Source organism: Oryx dammah, unplaced genomic scaffold (genome assembly GCF_014754425.2).
Source record: "Oryx dammah isolate SB20612 unplaced genomic scaffold, SCBI_Odam_1.1 HiC_scaffold_14, whole genome shotgun sequence".
Classification (NCBI taxonomy): domain Eukaryota; kingdom Metazoa; phylum Chordata; class Mammalia; order Artiodactyla; family Bovidae; genus Oryx; species Oryx dammah.
In genome coordinates this window covers 16902833-16924921 of record NW_024070198.1, presented here as the reverse complement: position 1 = coordinate 16924921, position 22089 = coordinate 16902833, and the positions used below count along the sequence as shown (strand labels likewise).

Genomic DNA, 22089 nt, shown 5'->3' with positions numbered 1-22089 from the left:
CTCGTGGAGTTGGGGAGCAATAAGGAGAAAAGCCAAGTGGAAGGAAGAGTCAGGGGCCAACCCTAAGCCATGGCTCACCCTGTGTCCAGGAAGGAAGTTCCCTTCCCTAGAAAGGCTTCCAGGGGTCTTAGGTCTTACATGCAGAGAAGTGTAGGGAGAAGACATTCAAAGTTGGAGGAGAAAAAGTGAAGAAAAAAAACATAATGAGAAACCAGTGAAGATGTGTTTGGACACTGAACTTAGAAGAAGCCTAGAGAAGGACTAGTTCAATATCATATTTTCTGGAACAGATAGTAGCTCTTTCGCCTGGTGTTCAGTTTATTTTCCAAAACAATGACTTTTAATATTTTTATTTCAAACACCAAAGATCTGAAGTGATAGGGCATTGTCAAAGATAAAAAAAGCTGGACACTCATTAAAGCAGTAAGAATAGAGTTTATTCAGTAATGACTATTGCAAAAGGGAAGAGGATTCAGCATGAAAGACACAAGGAGGCTCGAAGTAAAGCGTTGGGTAGGAAAATTAGAATTTTTTAAAAAAGATGAAAATGAGTACATGCCAGGAAAATACATTATGCTATCTCTTCATGCTAAGTGACAACAAAGGTACAGTTCCTGGCTCTCTTGTCTGATTTTAAACTCTTTGCTCACAAGGCTCAAGCCTTCTACTTGGGTACTAACAGAACCCTTAACTTGTGATAGCATGGTGGTATATTTTGCTTTCATTCAAACAATGCCTTTCAAAGATAGCCTTGTAGACAAACTATGGAGGTGCAAGCAGAGGAAATGTATCCTCTGGTGGGATTCTACTGTTTGAACAGTGGAACTCAGAAAAAGTGATCATCTACTGGGTGATGTAACCATGGAAAGCCACCCTTCCTATCTGGCTCTTTCTTTTTCAGCATCAAAGATTTAGGTCAAGACAGAGATGGTAAACTTAGTGAGTATGTAAAAAGAGGAGAGTTGATGGTGATAAAGTTTTAAAACATACTGGAATCAAGGATAAAAGAAGAATGTGACAGACACTAGATTCCGACCCTTCTCTAGCTTGTCCCAGAGAATTGGAATATTATGAAGTTGCTCTAAAATTTAGGGTGTTGGCCATGGAATAAAGTTCAGTAACCTTTTTAATGAATGTGCAAAAATGCCTCAAAGAACTTGACACCTCCCTTTAAAAGAACCAGCTTCCTATGGTACTTGGAATAGCATGTCTTTTGCAATATAACATAAATATTAATGAAGTCCAATCCAACTATAAAGATACAGTATACATATGCTGGAAAATTAAATAGTTCCAGATAGCTCAATACATTCAGGCACACCAATTCTAAGCTGTGTATTCAGGTTCAGGTAAAGTAAGGATCAGATTTTTCCTCAGATATAACCCTCCTGGCAGCCAAAGAATGTGCTAGAAATTATGGAGATTACTGTCTACTTTCATAACTTTTTTTAGCTCCTCTTTCTTTGAATCCTTTATATCAAAAGGTGAGGTCTAGCTGTTCCTCTTAAGAAGTATCCTTTCTTTTAAGATAACAATTTCCTTTATTTTCATTTAAAAAATATGTTCATTGTAAAAAATTTGGAAAACACAGAGCATAAAAGCAGCCATAATCTCTCACTACTACCCTCATGCCTACAAATAACCAATTTGATGGGTTTCCTTCCTGTCTTTGTTCTATTGGTTTATGTCACTTGACCTAGTTCATATTGTGGAGAGAAAGCCCTCTCCTTAGGATTTTACTAGAAAGGTCAATGAATTCAGCTAGGTAACGAGAAAACAGCCACACTACAATTATATAGTTGTTCTAATTTATCCAAGTACACTGATATCCATCATGGCATCTGGTGTCACATCAAGCAGACTAGACCATTTATCAAGAATCTAAGGTCAGAGAGGAGAGAGGGGGGTCTTCCCCACATCACATGGCTGGGAAGGGTCAGAGTCAGACTCTGAGGTCTAGAGATTTTTTTTTATCTAGAGATTTTCCCCTGTAATAATCTTCATTGTCTTTTCCAATTAAAGTCTATATAGCTAACTATGGAAATTCCGTTTGAGAGCTAGAACTTCTGCTTCCTGTGGTTTATATTTGTGTGATAAAACACATTTGTATTTAATGTGTCTTCTGAGCAGCCAGCCTGGGAACTTTGCCACAGTCACATCACAGCAGCAGTTGGCTCGCTGTGCACCAGTTTCCTCTGTCGCCCGAGCAGCTGGGTTCAGTCCCTGGCAGCAGAGCTGCCTCTTGGGTTTTCTTGTCAAAAGAAGAAACTTGCCTCCAGTCGTCTCTCCACCTACCTACTCAGCCACCGTGTGCATTACTCGCAGCTGTGCCTGTAACTAAACCAGTCAGCTCTCGCTGGAAGTATAGAGAAACTGGGTGAGGAAATCCATAGGAGACCCAGGAATTTCTGAATGGGGCATTTTAGTAAAAAAAATTAAATGTTTCTATGAGATTTGACTCATATTTGATGATTGACTTTTGACATATTTCAAATTTTTCTCAAACTTTTGACATATTTACAAATTTCTCTAGCAATGTGTAACTGACACTTCATCAGGATATGCTTGTCAGTTTTACTTATTTTTTTCAAGACAGAAATTTATTTTCACATGGAATTCTTATACATTTTCCTGAAAAAAAAATATGATTAACCTATTCCTTGGACAATCAAGGCCAGCCAATTGCATCAATTATCATTGTTTATTCACTACAAGCCCTCTGGGAATTCTGTTTGGAATTATTTATGCCAAGGTTCTAATACAATTTGTGTCTGGATTTTGTTTGGTTTTCTCTTCCATCTATCTGAGACCCGTGAAGAGCTTACATAACTGTTAGAAAAAGAGCAAGGCCAGCCTGGGATATGACGGGGTGAACATTCGAGGCACCCTGCATGGTTGCTTCAGTTGCCTTCTTATTTGGGCTCTGAGCTCATCACTCTCAGCAAGGAGTCTTTTACCCTTGGACAGAGCCACCCCTGAATCTTTAACCAGCATCCCTCTCTCTATGAATCCCACTCAGACTGCAGTTCAGAAAAGCATGATCAAAGCCATATTTGGGTGCCTGTGGTGAGTCAACTACAGTCCTAGCCCATCACAGACACTTCCCACCTCAGCCCAGCCAGATGTGCAGCTTACTGGCCAACCAACCAAACTATTCTTTCTGCCTCCAAGCAGCTGACAGTTTTTGTTTGGACTCAGTGATGCTTTTTTTTTTTTTTTTTTCAGTGATGCTTTTGTTCAGCTCAGTCAAGAGTAAACCTCGGTGGTTCCAGCTTGAACTTTCCAACTAGGTTTCTGTTTATCATTCCTTGATACTTCATCTCATAATAATGAAAGGCAAAAAAAAATTATCTTTTGGTGCCAACTGGTTTCAATATAATTGTATCAAATCCCCACTGATCTTATTTCCCTTAAGTAATTGCCTCAGGTTTGTTCTTTGATCTCATACCTGTTCTCCCAGTGGGAACATCACCTCTTCTGTTTGCAGAGGAAAACACAGATTCCTTGGGTTCCAAAGACGTTGTTCACAAAAACCCTGCTTATTCACAAGCTGAAATTCGTGATATCTTACCTGAGCTCATTTTCAACCCTGAATCCTTTCCTTCGAGCCAGCTCCATGAGGAAGTTTCTGCGGGTGGTTCCCATTTTCTTTTCCAAAATGAAGAGGACCAAATTTTGAAACTTGATGTCATGAGGAGGGGAGGCCGTCGAGGCACCCACCTGCCTGGGTCTCTTCTTCCGAGGGCCTGAGGAGGCTGTGCACAGCGGATCCATGGGAGAAGCTGATGCTGCCTCTGGCTGAGCCATCAAGTGGTATCTCCAGAAGAGAGGGAGAGCCTGCCCCTCCTTCACAAGGAGCCCTGATGTCATCTCACCATCCCACCCAGCCCTGCCCTGCTCATAGCTTCCTGCCCAAGATCCAGGGGGAACTGCTATCTCTGTTCATCTGTCCAGTCTGGGCATCATAATTGGAATGGTAAATTAACTTTGCCTTTCCTATGCATAATCTCATCAGATCCTCAGAATAACTTTGTGAGGAAGGTAGGGAAGCATCATTCTTCCCATGTTATTAATTAATTAATCAATTTACTGGTTACAAATTTCCTTAGACCCCTCTTGTCTTTATTTTTTATGCTTTTTTAAATCTCCCGAATAGTTAGCATTCTCTGCTCTCACTGTAATACATTGGGTTTCTATAGCTTGCATGGGTGTTATTTGTTGTGTGTGGTTGTTTTGATTTTACATAAATGGCAATGTTATATTTCCCATCCTGCTGATTACTTTTTTTTTTTTTTAACTTGGAACTCTGCTTTCAGATCTATTCACTCTTCTCTGTGTTCTAATCTGTTGCCTCTGATTGTTCCATTGTATTTCATGGTGGGCATTTTAGCTATGCTGGTGCATTTATATGTGATAAAACAAAGGCTCAGTGTACTAAATATCATAGAACAAGAAGCAGGACCAGATCTTGACTTAAGTCTTCAGGTTCCAAATGATATATATCTCAGCTTTTTCAGTAGACTGAGGTTGTCTGTTTAGGAGATAGAGTAATCTGTTATATAAGCCTAAAATCAATGGGATGAAATGGGATGATCTTTAGGTGAGAATTACTGCCATAAATAGACATTTTCAAAACTTCATGTGCAAAATAAAATTAGTGTCTTTCATCAATATGCTTCATGGATCTCATTTCCCGAGCATCTACTCTGTGGCCATAGCAAGCACCTACAAGCTTAGCTGACTGAATCCTACAACAACACTGTCTAGCATCCCCACTGGGTTTAACAACTTGCTAAGGGTCACAGAACTAGTCAACAGGAAATTATTGAATTTAATCTCACTATAAAACCTGTGCTTTAACTACCGAGAAGCCATCCTCTACACATGTCTCCCCCATTGGCAAATCTAAACTCTGCTCATGCTTGCTTCTTGGAAGAAAAGCTATGACAAACCTAGACAGTGTATTAAAAAACAGAGACATTACTTTGCCGAAAAAGGTCTGTATAGTCAAAGCTATGGTTTTTCCGGTAGTCATGTATGGATGTGAGAGCTGGACCATAAAGAAGGCTGAGTGCTGAACAACTGATGTTTTCAAATTGTGGTGTTGGAAAAGAGTCCCTTGGACAGCAAAGAGATCATACCAGTCTATCCTAAAGGAAACCAATCCTGAATATTCATTGAAGGACTGATGCTGAAGCTGAAGCTCCAATACTTTGGCCAGAGATGCAAAGAGCAGACTCACTGGGAAAGACCCTGATGCTGGGAAAGGTTGAATGCAGGAGGAGAAGGGGACGACAGAGGACCAGATGGTTGGATGATATCACTGACTCAATGAACATGAGTTTGAGCAAGCTCCGGGAAACGGTAAAGGACAGAGAAGTCTGGCATGCTGCAGTCCATTAGGTCCCAAAGAGTTGTACATGACTGAGCGACTGAACAAGATTCACTCTGCCATATTTGAGACTGTTGCTACCTTCAAGTACATGAGCTCCTCACCATAATACCAGGGAAAAGGGATGTGACAGCTTCCTTCAAACATTTGCAAAACTGTGTTACTTAAGAGAGAAAGATCAAAAATCTTCAGGTTGAATTTGCAGAGTAATAGCTTTTAACTCTCTGAAAGTAAGAACTTTTTATTTACTAGGGCTGGTAAAAATAGAGACGCCACATTGCACAGTGAAATCTTACTAGTCATGAAATTTGTTTCAGTGGAGTCTGGACACCTGCTTGTTGAAATGTTACAGAAGGGATCATACATCTGGTAGACCTTCACTGCAGTTCTGCTGTTCCAGTGTGCTGTGACTGCTCACCTGAGGATGAGAGGCCACTGTGGTCCTCGCTGGTGGGTGTTTGGTTACTGAAGCGCTGAATGCTTCATGTGAGAATGCCAACTTGCCCCAAGGCTTGGCATAAGCAAAAGATTCTGGCAAGAGTCTGGGATTGATATGCTCACTCCCAGGAGATGGCGAAAGGAGGAACCAGTATGTCATCTAAGTGGTAAAGGGGATGGAGAAGTATAGAGACATGGCTGAGAGTTCAGGCTCTGACCTCTGGCTGCCAATACAAATCTCATCATCTCCATTGCTTTGAAGCTGTGACTTTGAGGATGGTGTTTCACTTCTCTAAGCCTCAGATTTTCCCATCTATAAAATAAAGAGTAACTGAGATAACCACAGAACAGCTGAGTGAAGTGCTTGGCACAGAGGAAGCACTTTAAATAAAGGTCAGTTGATAGTGATTTGATGTTTTGTTTTTAGGAAAGTGCCAGTTTGATCTGAAATCAGAACTATACGTTTTATAAAGCTATTAAATCATCAAAATATTATTTTAACCAATGTCTTATTTAATTTGCTTTGAATCACTAGTATGCTGAAGACATAAGACACGCAGATTCGATCCCTGGGTTGGGAAGATCCCCTGGAGGAGGTGGCAATCCACTCCAGTATTCTTGCCTGGAGAATCCCATGGACAGAGGAGCCAGGTGGCCTATGGTCTATAGGATCACAGAGTCAGACACTACTGAAGTGACTTCAGTTCAGTTCAGTTCAGTCGCTCAGTCATGTCTGACTCTTTGCGACCCCATGAATCGCAGCACGCCAGGCCTCCCTGTCCATCACCAACTCCCGGAGTTCACTCAGACTCACGTCCATCGAGTCAGTGATGCCATCCAGCCATCTCATCCTCTGTCGTCCCCTTCTCCTCCTGCCCCCAATCCCTCCCAGCATCAGAGTCTTTTCCAATGAGTCAACTCTTCGCATGAGGTGGCCAAAGTACTGGAGTTTCAGCTTTAGCATCATTCCTTCCAAACAAATCCCAGGGCTTATCTCCGTAACTTAACATGCATCAAAAATTAAAAATATGATGATGCTTATCTAGTTAGTCTCTCAGCCAAGAAATCTTATCTTTCTATGATCTGCTCTATGAGGTTGGGGATGGGACTGTACAAACTTTATCTTATCAGTTGGCTCATGTTGGGACCTGCCAGTAGGGGGCACTAGAGAGAGAAAGACTGCAAGGCTGGAGTGAGAAGCACTGGACCCTTTTGATTTGCTTGTTGATACTTTCAGAGTCTTCTCAGTGACGGGTCTTCGTTCTGGCATCTTCAACATTTTTTTTTTAACCTCTCTCTTTTCTTTCCTTCCTTCTTTCTTTTTTCTTTCTTTTTTTTTTTTTTTTTGCATAACCAGACAAAGCATCAACATACCCTTCAGGGGCACCAACACTAGCCAGGAACATCCACTTCTCTCAGAGGTCTGAGTTCCAGCTCTGCAAGGATTTTCCTATGAATTCCCACAGCATCACCAGCAACAAGCAGCTCCCTCTTCTCATAGATCTATGTTCCAGCACCATGGGAATCTCCTGCCCCAAACTTGCAGACTTCAACAATATCCACTCTGTCCCTGTGTTCTTACAGCCCTAGGGGTGGGACACACTTCCTATTGTTACTCTCTCTGAGTTATCTCAGTGTTCTCATTTTACTTTGGAGCCCTCTGATGCCTGTTAAACCAATCCCCTGTATTAAATTCTCTCTGTCGAAATAACTAGCATGCTTTCCTTTTTCCTGAAACTGAACCCTGACTGATAAATATATTGTCCAATGAAAGTGAGGGTGTAGGAAATGGGGACTGACCTACCCTGACGGAAGCATACTCATTTCTCTAAGGATAAATTTGTCTCATAAATGATACACATATTACTGCTGGTTATAACCCCTTGGCTAGAATCAGTCACATTGTTCTACTAACTGCAGCAGGGCTTAGAAATGCAGGGAAGTACATGGGATTTATGGGGAGTGTTCCTGTTCGGGCCATGCCCACGATCAAGCTAAGTGCTGGCTGCTGAGTGTGGAGACTGTCAGTCAAGGAGATATGACTGCATCTGCACCAAGCCTGAGGCAGAGACTAGGGAGGACGGGAGCCCATAATTCCTGGAGGAGAAACTTCAAGAGAGGGGCCACACTGTGTAGTGGTCAGGCCATTCCCAACCTGGCTAGACTTTCAAACCACAGGTTTGGCTTGGAATAAGACACAAGAATATGTGATCCTTCTGAAATAACTTCATACCAATTGCTCCTTCTTTCAAGCATCACATAGAGGTGAAATGGCCAAGGGCTATCCTAAGTTTAGGTCAGGTGTCTTCCTGCTCTCACAGTCTTCTGTGCCTCCTTGCCCAGAAGAGCACGTTATTCTATGCTAAAATACACTAACCCCTTCTGTGTTCCTTCCACTGGACTGTAAGTCCTGCTGGGACAGGAATCATGTAAGTTGTATTGTTAACAACATCTGAATCCCCAGTATCTAACACAGCTCCTTGTACAGTAGGCACCAGTAAATGTAGAATAAACTATAAATCAAATCTAAATTGGTGTTTTTAACTTTTTATGCTGTTTGGATAACTATGATATAGTCTTACATATATATACATATAGAGATTGAAGGCAGGAGGAGAAGAGGGTTACAAAGGTTGAGATAGTTGGATGGCATCACTGACTCGATGGACATGAGTTTGAGCAAGCTCTGGGAGATAGTGAAGGACAGGGAAGCCTGGCGTGCTGCAGTCCATGGGGTGGCAAAGAGTCAGACACAACTTAGTGACTGAAAAACAGCAACAATCTTCTGCCGTCGCTGCCATTCTCATGCTACAAATTCCCGCCTAAATGTGAGCAAGTACGACACAATTGTAAAGGAGCCAGATTGCCTGAATTCAACACTCAGACATTTATGAGCTGTGTGGCCTTGGGTAAGTTGTAACACCTCTCTGTGCAATTCCCTCATCTGTAAAGGGAGGTTATAGTGATTTCTATCTTATAGGTGGTTATAAGGAAGAGTCCTGGTAGGCAGCAAGTGATAAAAAGTGTTTGTTGTTTACTGTAATAGCTCAGCTTTCTTGCCCCCCTGTCCTCCTCTGTCCCCTTGTGGTATTCCCACATAACTGAGAAGTATTTCTGCCGGAGAACTTCTCACTGGACTTTTGATTTCCCTAGATTCTACAAAAGTGGTGTGAGGCCCACTTAAGAACCGGGATCTCAATGAGACTGGAAGGGTGTCCTGCCATGATTCCCAACATGGGTGCTGGATTACACTAGTTTCATGAAGTGTTCCATGCAAAACAAAAAGTTCTGTGATGTATTAAGGGAAACCAGACAAACTTTACGTGTGTTAGCTCACTAAAGACTTTGAGAAGCCTTGCAGTAAAGAAACCTGTTTTATTTTGGTTCGTCCAGTGTATTCCTGACTTGCTTGTTTGGTTTGTTGTGTGTGTGTGTGTGTTTTGCTTTGTTTGTTTTCTAAAATGCCTTGTTGAACACCATAGGTGCTGACAGCTACATGCACACTGTCTCAGGGCTTGGAGTTAGGTCTGGTAACCACCTGCCACTCACCACACTCACCAGGTATGTGGTCTTGGGCAAGTCACTTAACCTGTGGGTGCCTCAGCTTCCAATCTGTAGAATGGCGATTATGGTGCTGACTTCATGGCACCATAAATGATGAAGAAGATAACATGAACATAGCCACTGGCTTCCTGTGGGTGCTTGGTCCCTATTCTACCTTAACCTTTGTCCTGCCAGTCCTATATGCCGGGGACACGACCTGTGGTCCTGGCTTGGGTGGACGATGGCAGCCGTGAGGAAGCAGAGAGTATTCCTAGCCATTGGCTACCACTTTTCGGCCCCTATGCAGTTGTTGCTCTTCTTCATTTAACCTTGATTTGTTTTTCCATCTGGGGTAATCCTTGGTATCTGCATGATTGATCTTAGACACCTTTATTGAGTGTGAAAAGAAGGGAGAGGGTTGCAGTTTCTCCCTGGCTGGCTGGAGAAAGAGGGCTTCTTCTAGCAAAAAACAAAAAAGCATTATTTTTACCCCGAAATGTCGTGTTGTTCTAACGTTTCTGTGCATTAGAAGAAGTCAGTTTGAGAGAGAAAACTTCTGCTTCCGGCAGTTTTATTCTTTTATATAAAAAATCTGGTATCATCTACTCACTTCAAGCTGTTGATCTGGGAACTCTGCCATCCCCAAATGTGTGGGCAGGGTTTTGTTTTGGTTTGGTTTCTTACCAAGCACCAGTTTCCTCTGCTGCCTGAACAGCTGTGTTTGGTTCTTGGCAGTGAGTGTTTTCTGGAGTTTTGAACTGCCTCCTTGGGAAAACTCGTAGCGTTTCTTGAATGGTAAAAATCTTGGAAAATTTGCTTCTCGCTGCTGAGAAGCAGTCTGTAGCGACGTATCCTTCATGCCAATAAATACAAGAAAATTCTGTATTTTAGTTAGAACTTGAGATTTCCCCTTTGTCCACAGGGTGAGAAATGATGGTGAGAATAAGGAAATCAATGGAAACAGCAGCTTATTTGTGACTTCTGGTCTTCACTCAAAAATACTTACTAAACTCTATGATACAAATGAACCTATCTATGAAACAAAAACAGATTCACAGACACAGAGAACAGTCTGATGGTTGCCAAGGGGACAGGGGAGGGGTGGAGTAGGCGGTTGGGATTAGCAGATGTAAGCTTTTATATATAGAACGGGTAAACAACAAGATCCTTCTGTAAAGCACAGGGAACCATATTGAATATCCAGTGATAAACCATAATGGGAAAGAATATTTAAAAAGAATGTATACATCTATGTATTTCTGAATCACCTTGCTGTACAGCAGAAATTAACACAATATTTTAAGTCAACCATACTTAGATTTTTTTAAAAAATCTATATATTTATTAAACTATAGCTGACCACAAAATAATGGAAGAAAGCATGGGTGTCGAGCCTGGAGGTAAGAAAGTACAGGTATTTGCCTTAAAGAAGAGTTTGAAGAGGAGAGTTGGGATTTTATTTGCAAAGAATTGCTCAAAGGTGTTTGAGCAAAGGCAGAAGGTGATGAAAGGGAGCCTCAGGAAAATCAACCAGTCAGGCATGAATGGGAAGAACTGGAGAGAGAGAGAGAGAAGGGAAGATGTTAGGAGACAGTTGGAATAGTCTAGGCATGACGTACTCAAAGGTTGACCTGGGACAGCTAGAGAGAATTGAACAGTTTGAAGAGACAGAGGCAGGTCCTGGGGGCTGTGCCGCTGGCCGTGGGTTGGGCAGAACTGGGCCAGCAAGGGCTGCTGGATGCCTGAGGCAACTCCTCCAGTGCTGCCAGAATGAGGGGCATTTCCTCCAGCTCATTCCTCTCCCTTGAATGTCCAGCCCATTTAGGTTCCTCTTATAGGTCTTACTCAAAATGCCTAAACAGAGCTCCTTACTTCCCAAATGTCTCCTTCACCTCTCTCCCCAGATCCTTTTGAGTCCTTCTCACTTGTTGGTGTTTCTGAGGTAACTAGTAACACCTCTGTTCCCCCTGGATTGCAAACCAGAAATAAGCACAGGAGTCAGATAGGTGCCCGGGAACACGCGAATGTTTAACAATCAGCTCCCAAAGTTCCAGAACGTTTAACATTTAGATCTTGTTAACTGGTACTGCTGCTGCTGCTAAGTCCCTTCCGTCGTGTCCGACTCTGTGCAACCCCATAGACGGCAGCCCATCAGGCTCCCCCGTCCCTGGGATTCTCAAGGCAAGAACACTGGAGTGGGTTGCCATTTCCTTCTCCAGTGCATGAAAGTGAAAAGTGAAAGTGAAGTCACTCAGTCGTGTCTGACTCTTCACGACCCCATAGACCGCAGCCTACAAGGCTCCTCTGTCCATAGGATTCGCCAGGCAAGAGTACTGGAGTGGGGTGCCATCGCCTTCTCCAGTGGTAAGTACTAGGGAAAGAATAAAGAAGTTAGGGTGGGGTGGGGATGGCATTTTAACTAAGATGATCAGAAGGCCTCACTGAGGAGGTGACATTTGAGCAAAGACTTGAAAGCAGCAGTAGGAATGGAGACAGGGGATGAATGTGACAGACCACGGGGGCAAATTTGAAAGAAACAACTTTAAAAAGACAACCTCACAATCATTTAGACAATGGTTTGGAAAACATTAGGATCATAACCAAAATTGCAAAATATAGAATTCAACCAAATTCGGAATGTGTTTGACCTTTATGGTTTGAAAAGAGTTGGTTGAATTTTCAGTTATCTGTTACTAGATTGTATGGGGCAAATGTTACATTGCAAGAATATTAACATCTGTAAATCTAAGGATCTGAGATGGACTTAGGTCAGAGTGAAATGAACAGCAAACCAAGGCTGATGATAATATGCTTTGAATTCCTGGTTGCTCCTAGTCCCTTCGGAATGGGCCTTTCCCTGCTCCTGCTACAGACATTTATCATGAAGGTCATGACCCCACCCCTGCAGTGGGTGCTGTGGTGAACCGCCTACAGCCTCCACTTCAGGACCCACGCACCCGTTTCCTCTGCTGCTAGGAGTGCTGCCAGCTCATGGCTTACTGCCAAAGGGAGCCACCTGGCTTGAGGTCAGGACCCTCTCTGGGGACAGCTGCATCCAACTCCTGGTGGGGGAGGGTTACGAAAGCAAGGCCATCTTGTTTCAAGGGGTGACAGCTCTGAAGAGCCCCTGACTCCAGAGCATCCTGCAGGATTGGCTGAGGCCTGTGTTGTAACTGGGCTTTGGCTCAACTGCTCCTTCTGCCTCTGCTACTCCCTGCATTCCCCCCAAAGGTGTTGATCCCAAGAGCACCCTTAACAGACTGCCTGCACACAAATCCCACTTCAGAGCCAGCTTCCTGAGAACTTGCCCAAAGAACACCCCTTTGTTACTTAGCCTATTTTGATTGGCTTCTGATCCTAACTACCTTTCTTTAAGCAAAGAAGCTTGGCCTGTCTTCCTACCCAGGTCATAATCTCCTTGAAAGCAAGGAGACTGTCTCTGATCTCTTTGTGTACCCTCCAGAGTCCTTGTACATACATGATGGTCCCTAATTACAGGCTCAAAAACCCATTTCTGCTTTCGTCCAGGAGACCAATGAGAACCGTGTGCATGACACACCCCCGGTGCATAGTGGCAGAGAGCTCAGGCCCACAGATGTTTTTGCCAAACCATTTCTCTAAAGCTGGTTTTGCTGGGGATGCAGCCAAAACCCTCTCTCATTCCCTGCCAGGAAGTGAAAGTCTTTTATCACCACCTGGGAGGAAAAAGGGGTTCAACCGCTCAGGCCCAGTAGGAAAAAAAAAATCTCTCATTGGTGAATATGGCCTGAAACTCAGCTCTTGATACAACTTTGAGAAGTTTCTTTTGAATGCATGCTTCTCAAAGAGAATCACTGAGAGGGTGAGAAGCAGGGTCTCACTTAAAACATATAACTTTTTTTTCATAAAGTTTTGTGAGCAATTGTTTACTTTCTGCTCAGGCACTCAGTTATGTCTAACTCTTTGCAGCTCCCTCGACTGTAGCCATCCAGGCTCCTTCTGTCCAGGGAATTTTCCTGGCAAGTACACTGGCGCGGTGGCTTCCTCACTGGCTCAGTGATAAAGAATACACCCTGTTCCCTCAATGCAGGAAACATAAGAGATGTGGGTTACAATAAGAGATGTGAGTTTGATCCCTGGGTCGGGAAGATCCCTAGAGGAGGGCATGACAACCCACTCCAGAATTCTTGCCTGGAGAATCCTCATGGGCCGAGGAACCTGGCAGGCTACAGTCCATGGGGTCACAGAGTCGGACGCAACTGAAGCAACTCAGCACGCAGCGCACACATGCTGGAGCGGGTTGCCGTTTCCTAATCCAGGGAATCTTCCTGACCCAGAGATCAGACCCATGTCTCTGGCATCTCCTGCATTGTCAGGAAGATTCTTTACCATTAGCGCCACCTGGGAAGCCCTTACTTTCTAAACATTATCTCCCCAAATTCATATGCAATGTTTTAAAATGGTGGATACCATAGCTTAGCTTGTAGTTCTGTGCTAAATTGTGCAATTAAATTTAATCAAAGTGTTTTAACTTGTAGAAACTATATGCTATTCTGGTGCAAAGAGGCTAACTCCTTTCAGAAGTTTTCTGAGGTAGCAGGTTACTTAGTCTCAGAGAAAATAAACCCATGCTCTACTAGTAAGTGTGAGTTTTATTAGAAAAGGCAGGAGAGAGCACAGAAGAAAGAGCTTTGGTGGAAGGAAGAGGTTTGCTTCAGAGAGCTTTAGGGGAGGACATGGGGAGAGAGAAGCCGGGGAAGTCCCAGGAAAATCAAAGCTGAGACTGGCAGCTCAGAGACGAAAACTTAATAAATTCTAGATGTTAGAGTCTCCTGGGGCTTGTGGGTGTTTTAGTCAGCTCAGGCTGCTATAACAAAAATAATAGATGGAGAGGCTTAAACAACAGAAATATATTTCTCACAATTCTGGAGGCTGAGAAGTCCAAGATCAAGGTGCTGACCGATGTGGTTCCTGATGAAAGCCTTCTTCCTGGTTTGCAGACTGCCACCTCCTCGGTGTATCCTCACATGGCAGAAAGTGATCATGTCTTTTGTGTCTCTTCTTTTTTAAATGTTTTATGTTTTGGTTATACCGTACAGCTTGTGGGATTTCAGTTTTCAGACCTGAGACTGAACCTGGACCCCTGCAGTGAAAGCCCTGAATCCTAACCACAAGGCAACCAGGGAACTGCCTGTATCTCTTCTTGTAAGGGAATTAATTCCATTTATGAGGGCTACACCGTCATGACCTAATAGGCTCCCAAAGGCCTCGCCTCCAAATACCATCACACTGAGAATTAGGGCTTTAATCTATGAATTTTGGGGAGATACAAACATTCAGTAGATCAGAATGGGTGAAAAGCAAAAACAAAAGCATAAAACGCTGTTTGCCTGTTACATGCACACTTTATTACACACGTATTTTTTTCCCTGCTTAGAATTTTGGTTCTGACCCTGGTTTACGTTGTTGCTGTTCAATCCGTTAGTCTTGTCACATTCCTTGTGACCCCTGTGTAGCATAGCAGGTTTCCCTATCCTTCACTATCTCCTGGAGCTTGCTCAAACTCATGTTCATTGAGTCAGTGATGCCATCCAACCAGCTCATCCTCTGCTTCCCCCTTCTCCTCCTGTCCTCAATCTTTCCCAGCATCAGGGTTTTTTCCAATGAGTCGGCTCCACTACCTGAGCTTCAGGCTCTCAGATCCCAGACTAATGGAATCTGAATCTCAGAAGATAGAGGTGAGACTTTGGTCATTTGTGTTTTACAAGCTCCATAATTATCTTCCTGTGCTGCAAAGTTTGAGAAACAGCTTAGAATTTCATGTGTATGGCTGCCATTGCTAACTCTATTTTATTCTCCTTTATATATAGCTAAAAATATAGACAGAGACATAGACGCCTTCCCTACTGCCTTTTGATATTTGGATATGCTAAATCAAATCACTTCTTTTAATAGGTGGAACATTTTCCTCAGTATTCTGGACAACTCAAACCTGCACCAGCCAGCACCTGTCAGATGGCATCAAGCAGAGGATTGGGAAAAGGCATTGCCCACTCTGAGTACCAGCTCCCTTCATCACCACTTCATGAGAAGATGTCATAAGGACACATGGTCCCATGCTCCTCCCATGTACCCAGATGCTATTTTGGGGGTGTCACATTTCCTGGAGTTTCATGGGACAGTTTAAATTCTTGGATTGGATCAAAATGACCAGAGGGGACTAAACTTTAGTTCTTTCCCCATATTCCAAGAAGAAGAAAGAAAATCAGCTCTTCTGTAGATAAAGTAACAAAACTCACATTTGCTCTGCTCATATAATGTAAGTGATCTTATACCCTGACACATGAGCTTATAAATCCACGTGCATATGCCTATGTCTATCTCTATGTATATGTATGTATCTGTCTCTGTAGACAGAGAACTGAGAAGTTCAGGCCAGCTGTAGGCAGCACCTGGCATGGTGCAGGATTCTGGCTGCAGAGAAGAAATATCAGCCTCTTGGAGGCAAATCTTGACATATGCTTACGGGAAGTGGCTGCAAAATGAAACTCATCAGTGGTGCCATTGACAGTCCAGTCTGCCAGGGAATTGCTCCCATCGTTCAGTGAGCAGGCCAGATACAGGGTGGCTTCATTCCCAGGGATGCTGCTGCCCCACTCACGGAAGTTCTTGTTGTCACCATTTGGTGTCACTATTTTCTCTCTTAAAATGTCTCTAGGTTGTAAAGCAAAGTTCCTGTTGGAGAAAGTCTGGAGCATTCAATTGTGAATAAATTACTTTAATTTCAAGTTTTAAAAATATTCTTTTAGCAGATTCTCAGTCTCGGAAGCCCAGGAAAGTAACTGTGGAGCTTGTGAAAAAGCACACAGGTGCCCAGCCTCACCCTTACCTTCTGAGATTCGGATTCCATTGGTCTGAGGTTTGACTGTGTGGATCACCACAAACTGTGGAAAATTCTGAAAGAGATGGGAATACCAGACCACCTGACCTGCCTCTTGAGAAATCTGTATGCAGGTCAGGAAGCAATAGTTAGACTGGTTCCAAATAGGAAAAGGAGTATGTCAAGGCTGTATATTGTCACCCTGCTTATTTAACTTATATGCAGAGTACATCATGAGAAACGCTGGGCTGGAAGAGGCACAAGCTGGAATCAAGGTTTCCAGGAGAAATATCAATAACCTCAGATATGCAGATGACACCCCCCCTTATGGCAGAAAGCAAAGAAGAACTAAAGAGCATCTTGATGAAAGTGAAAGAAGAGAGTGAAAAAGTTGGCTTAAAGCTCAACATTCGGAAAATAAGATCATGGCATCTGGTTCCATCACTTCATGGAAAATAGACGGGGAAACAGTGAAAACAGTGTCAGACTTTGTTTTGGGGGCTCCAAAATCACTGCAGATGGTGACTGCAACCATGAAATTAAAAGACTCTTACTTCTTGGGAGAAAAGTTATGACCAAGCTAGACAACATATTAAAAAGCAGAGACATTACTTTGCCAACAAAGGTCCATCTAATCAAGGCTATGGTTTTTCCAGTGGTCATGTATGGATGTGAGAGTTGGACTATAAAGAAAGCTGAGAGCCAAAGAATTGATGCTTTTGTACTGTGGCGTTGGAGAAGACTCTTGAGAGTCCCTTGGACTGCAAGGAGATCCTACCAGTCCATCCTAAAGGAATTCAGTCCTGAATGTTCATTGGAAGGACTGACGCTGAAGATGAAACTCCAAAACTTTGGCCACCTAATGTGAAGAACTGACTCATTGGAAAAGACCCTGATGCTGGGAAAGATTGAAGGCAGGAGGAGAAGGGGACGACAGAGGATAAGATGGTTGGATGGTATCACCAACTCAACAGACATGAGTTTGAGTAAACTCCGGGAGTTGCTGATGGACAGGGAGGCCTGGCGTGCTGCAGTCCATGAGGTTGCAAAGAGTCAGACATGATTGAGCGACTGAACTGAACTGAACTGAGGTGGAATCTGGTTCTTGATATTTTAGAAGCTCAGGTAGTTCTATTGTGTAGCCAGTGTTGTGAACCAAAGTCCTAAGCAGAGAACAAATATTTATGTAACAATGTATGCATATAACATGCAAACAGTGGTTTACGGTTTTGCTTTCATTTTTTTACCCATTGTTGTGGGCTCAGTGTTTGTCTCCCTGAAATTCACTCCTTCATTTTCTGCTTTGTAATTTCTTTCTCTTTGTGCAGAAAAAGGATAGCATCTTCTTTATTTACAAAGGACAATGTAGGGTTACACCATTCATTTATTTGACAAACAGAAATTGAAGATCAGCATGGTATTACACAGGTTCCTCCTCTTAGAGAACTTTTCTTCCCGACCCAGGGATCGAAACCAGGTCTCTCACACCGCAGGTAGACTTTTTATTGTCCGAGCCACCAGGGAAGCCTTGAGGTTCCAGCTGTCAGCGTAAACTGGGCAGAGGCCATAAGGAAAGAGGCTGGTCCTGGGTTTGAGTCTGGCTTTGTCATTTAGCAACTTTTGTCCTTGGGTAAGAAACTTAACCTCTCTGAGCCAGTATCCTCACACGTAAAACATGCATAATAAATATCCAGTTTACCCTGAAAATTAAAGGTGTTAACTTGCACTAGTGGGTACATATTGAATGTCTGTTTAATATGTAGGTAAGGGCTACTCTGGCCTCATGGTCCTCCAGTTCTGAGGCTGTGCAATAGTGTGGGGTTTGAAGCCTAGTCTAGGTTCCATCACTTACACCTGATGACAGGTAAATGGCTGAAATCCTCCATGTGTGAACCTAAATTGTTATAGATATTGCCCATCTACAAATTGCTGTCCATGAGGATGTACTATGTTATGCTCAGATTATATGTAATTCTCTCACACTCAACACAGTGCATTATCCAATATTATTATTTGGGATCTTTGACACTCTGACTTGTGGAAAGGTATCTCAGTGGTGTTTGCATTTGCATTTTCTTTAATATACATGAGTTTATGCCTCTTTTTCATCTGTTTTTATAAACCATCCATCTATATATTTGTCTATGTTTCTATTGCGTGTGTTGGGTTTTTCTTACTGATTTGTGAGATTTGTTTACTTATTACAAAATAAGACCTTTTTGATTTGGTTAATGCTGATGTTTTTCAAACATATAGATTTTTTAACATAGTATCTCAGTCTTATCTTTTATGACTTCTATGTTTTGTTTATTTTATTTTAATATAAATTTATTTATTTTAATTGGAGGCTAATTACTTTACAATATTGTATTGGTTTTGCCATACATCAACATGAATCCGTCACGGGTGTACACTTGTTTCCCATCCTGAACCCCTCTCCCACCTCCCTTCCCATACCATCCCTCTGAGTCATCCCAGTGCACCAGCCCCACACATCCTGTATCCTGCATCGAACCTGGACTGGCGATTCGTTTCACATTTGATATTATACAGGTTTCAATGGCATTCTCCCAAATCATCCCACCCTCGCCCTCTCCCACAGAGTCCAAAAGACTATTCTATACATCTGTGACTCTTTTGCTGTCTCGCATACAGGGTTATCGTTACCATCTTTCTAAATTCCATATATATGCGTTAGTATACTGTATTGGTGTTTTCCTTTCTGGCTTACTTCACTCTGTATAATAGGCTCCAGTTTCATCCACCTCATTAGAACTGATTCAAATGCATTCTTTTTAACGGCTGAGTAATACGCCATTGTGTATATGTACCACAGCTTTCTTATCCATTCGTCTGCTGATGGACATCTAGGTTGCTTCCATGTCCTAGCTATTATAAACAGTGCTGTGATGAACATTGGGGTACATGTGTCTCTTTCAATTCTGGTTTCCTTGGTGTGTATGCCCAGCAGTGGGATTGCTGGGTCATATGGCAGTTCTATTTCCAGTTTTTAAAGGAATCTCCACACTGTTCTCCATAGTGGCTGTACTAGTTTGCATTCCCACCAACAATGTAAGAGGGTTCCCTTTTCTTCACACCCTCTCCAGCACTTATTGCTTGTAGACTTTTGGATAGCAGCCATTCTGACCGGTATGAGATGGTACCTCATTGTGGTTTTGATTTGCATTTCTCTGATAATGAGTGATGTTGAGCATCTTTTCATGTGTTCGTTAGCCATCTGTATGCCTTCTTTGGAGAAATGTCTGTTTAGTTCTTTGGCCCATTTTTTGATTGGGTCATTTATTTTTCTGGAATTGAGCTGCAGGAGTTGCTTGTAGATTTTTGAGATTAATTCTTTGTCAGTTGCTTCATTTGCTATTATTTTCTCCCATTCTGAAGGCTGTCTTTTCACCTTGCTTATAGTTTCCTTTGTTGTGCAGAAGCTTTTAATTTTAATTAGGTCCCATTTGTTTATTTTTGCTTTTATTTCCAATATTCTGGGAGGTGGGTCATAGAGGATCCTGCTGTGATTTATGTTTCTTACCATGCTGAGATTCTAAAAGAGGGGGGGAAAATCTCATGTTCTCTTTTAGTTTTCTTCTGGTTTTATTTTTATGTTTAAATCTTTAATCTACTTGGGACTTATTTTTGTGTACAAATTGAGGTGTTGGATCCAAGTTTCTTCTCCTCCAAGAAGCTTTGAGTTGTCGTAGATCCTTTTATTAAATAAAGCCATATTTTCTCCACAGATTCGAAACCTACTTAGGTTTTGAAAGAAGGTCAGTGGCTTCTAAATTTGGCAGCAGGAGGAGATCCAAGCAGTAGAACCTCAGACTAGGCTCTTATCTTTTTTTGAATTGTGTCTTTCTTCATTTGGAAAAAGCAGAAATAAATGTGCACTGATCTGAAATTTTAGTTCAACAAGCAGCTGTGTGGGAGAATGGAAAGAACATGGGCTCAGGAGCCTGACTTCGTTTCTCCTGTTGAGTAATTGTGGGCAAGTCACCTCACTGTTCCATGCCTCAGTTTCCTCCTCTGTAAAACAGACCTAACAATATTTTCTATGCTGTACTATATTGTGAAGTTCAAGTGCATTCATATATGTGAAAGAGCTTTACAAATTATGAAGGGCAGTAGGTATCTTAGTTGTTCTTTGAACTTTTACATGTTGGTACAGCATTACCACTTGACTTAGGCAACAAAATTCTCGGTTTTTAAATGTATCCATCCACTTTCTTGAAATCCTTCCGACTTCTTTGGAGATGTTTAACTTCTTTGTCCTTGCTGGGGAACATTCTGGGTTTGCTAGTTTTGTTTATTTGTGTGTTTTCTGACAGCATCTGTGTTGGGGGAGGTAATGAGAGGCAGAGTAGGGAAATCTAGCAAGTCAGAATCACCCATTTGGTGTTGAGGAAGAGGGAAGTGAATCTGCATGGGAGAGAGATTTGGTGGAGGGATGGAAAACAGGGGGAATCACAGGGACAATGCATCAGTTTACCTGCCATCTTAGAATTATTTTCTAGAAAATGTGAAAATGTTCTGCTTCATAATTTAATTTACAAGAGGGCAGAACAGCATAAAATGTTAAGAGTCAGATAGTATAGTAGTTGCATCAAAATCCCTTCCCTTTTTGCAGGCCCAGTTTTCTCATCTTTGAAGTGGCAATACTTATATAGGCATTCCTCATGCTTGTGTGAGACTAAATCAGGGATTGAAGCAGGCAGTCAAAGAAAAAGCATAAATCTCATAATAATGACCCTTGTGAAAAGAAGCAGAATCTGTCTGCACCCAGTATTGCTGGAGTCCAGGCAATTACCCTTGCCCATCCTGCAGACAAATACCTCTCTCCACTTTGAAGCCAGTGGCAAACTGGACAGAGGAAGGTGCCTCTGATATCCCACCAAGTTTACAGGAAAGGACATATGATGATGACTCCATCACCACAAGGGAAAGGTAGAATGTTCAGGAGGAGAAGGGGTAGGGCCACTAAATGTGTGCCCCTAAGTTGCTTCAGTCGTGTCTGACTCTTTGCAACCCTAAAGACCATAGCCAACAGGCTCCTCTATCCATGGGATTCTCCAGGCAAGAATACTGGAGTGGGTTGCCATGCCTTCCTCTAGGGGATCTTCCCAAGCCAGAGATCATACCTGCATCTCTTAAGTCTCCTGCACTGGCAGGCAGGTTCTTTACAACTAGGGCCACGTGGGAAGCCTGGGGCCACTGGGGATTTAAAAGAGAGGTGTCCATGGGGCCAGTAGGAGAAGGACCAGCAGAGAATCCAACCACCAGCTGTGGGACACTTAATGAAGAAAAATGTGACCGTGGCTTAATTGGCTGGAGCCAGAGAAATCTGTTCAGAATCCTCTCTGCTGTAAAGTCAGTTTTATTAACCATTCTGTAGATATGTTAGATGATAGCTAAGGTTGATCATGGCTCTCAATACTCAGAGCCCTTCCACATACATTATTGCAAACGCTTCTAGCCTCAGGGGAAAGGTGAACTCAAAACTCCTTTTCCACATTTAGCACATTTTATCAAGTTCTAAAACTTTGAAAACAAGTCACCCAAAAGCTCATCAGTTGGCCCAGATGTTATAACAAATTACAATATTTTCTCTGTGTCAGTTGTTATGAATAAGTGAATTGTAAGGAGGTATACTGGAAACCACCACAAGGATGTCTGCACTTTTTTGTAAGGTCACATTATTAAATTTTCAATGTAAATTTTCTGGTTAATTATATACCAGCCTAGAGAAATGTTCATGTGTCTATGTGTGTGGGCTCTCGTTAATAAACCTCCCCCAGCAGGGCCAGTTGCATGGACATGTGGCTTGTGTAGTCACATAGGATCCTCACAC

General features: G+C 42.5%; 1 protein-coding gene across 1 annotated transcript in view; it reads right to left on the bottom strand.

The window, feature by feature from the left end:
• DNTT (DNA nucleotidylexotransferase) overlaps nt 1-3774 on the bottom strand; it is a 31801-nt gene extending 28027 nt beyond the window's left edge. Inside the window, exon 1 of the mRNA XM_040254637.1 lies at nt 3572-3774. Coding sequence (XP_040110571.1) covers nt 3572-3774 — 203 coding nt within the window. The remainder of the gene's footprint in view (nt 1-3571) is intronic.
• Between the last annotated feature and the right edge of the window lie 18315 nt (nt 3775-22089).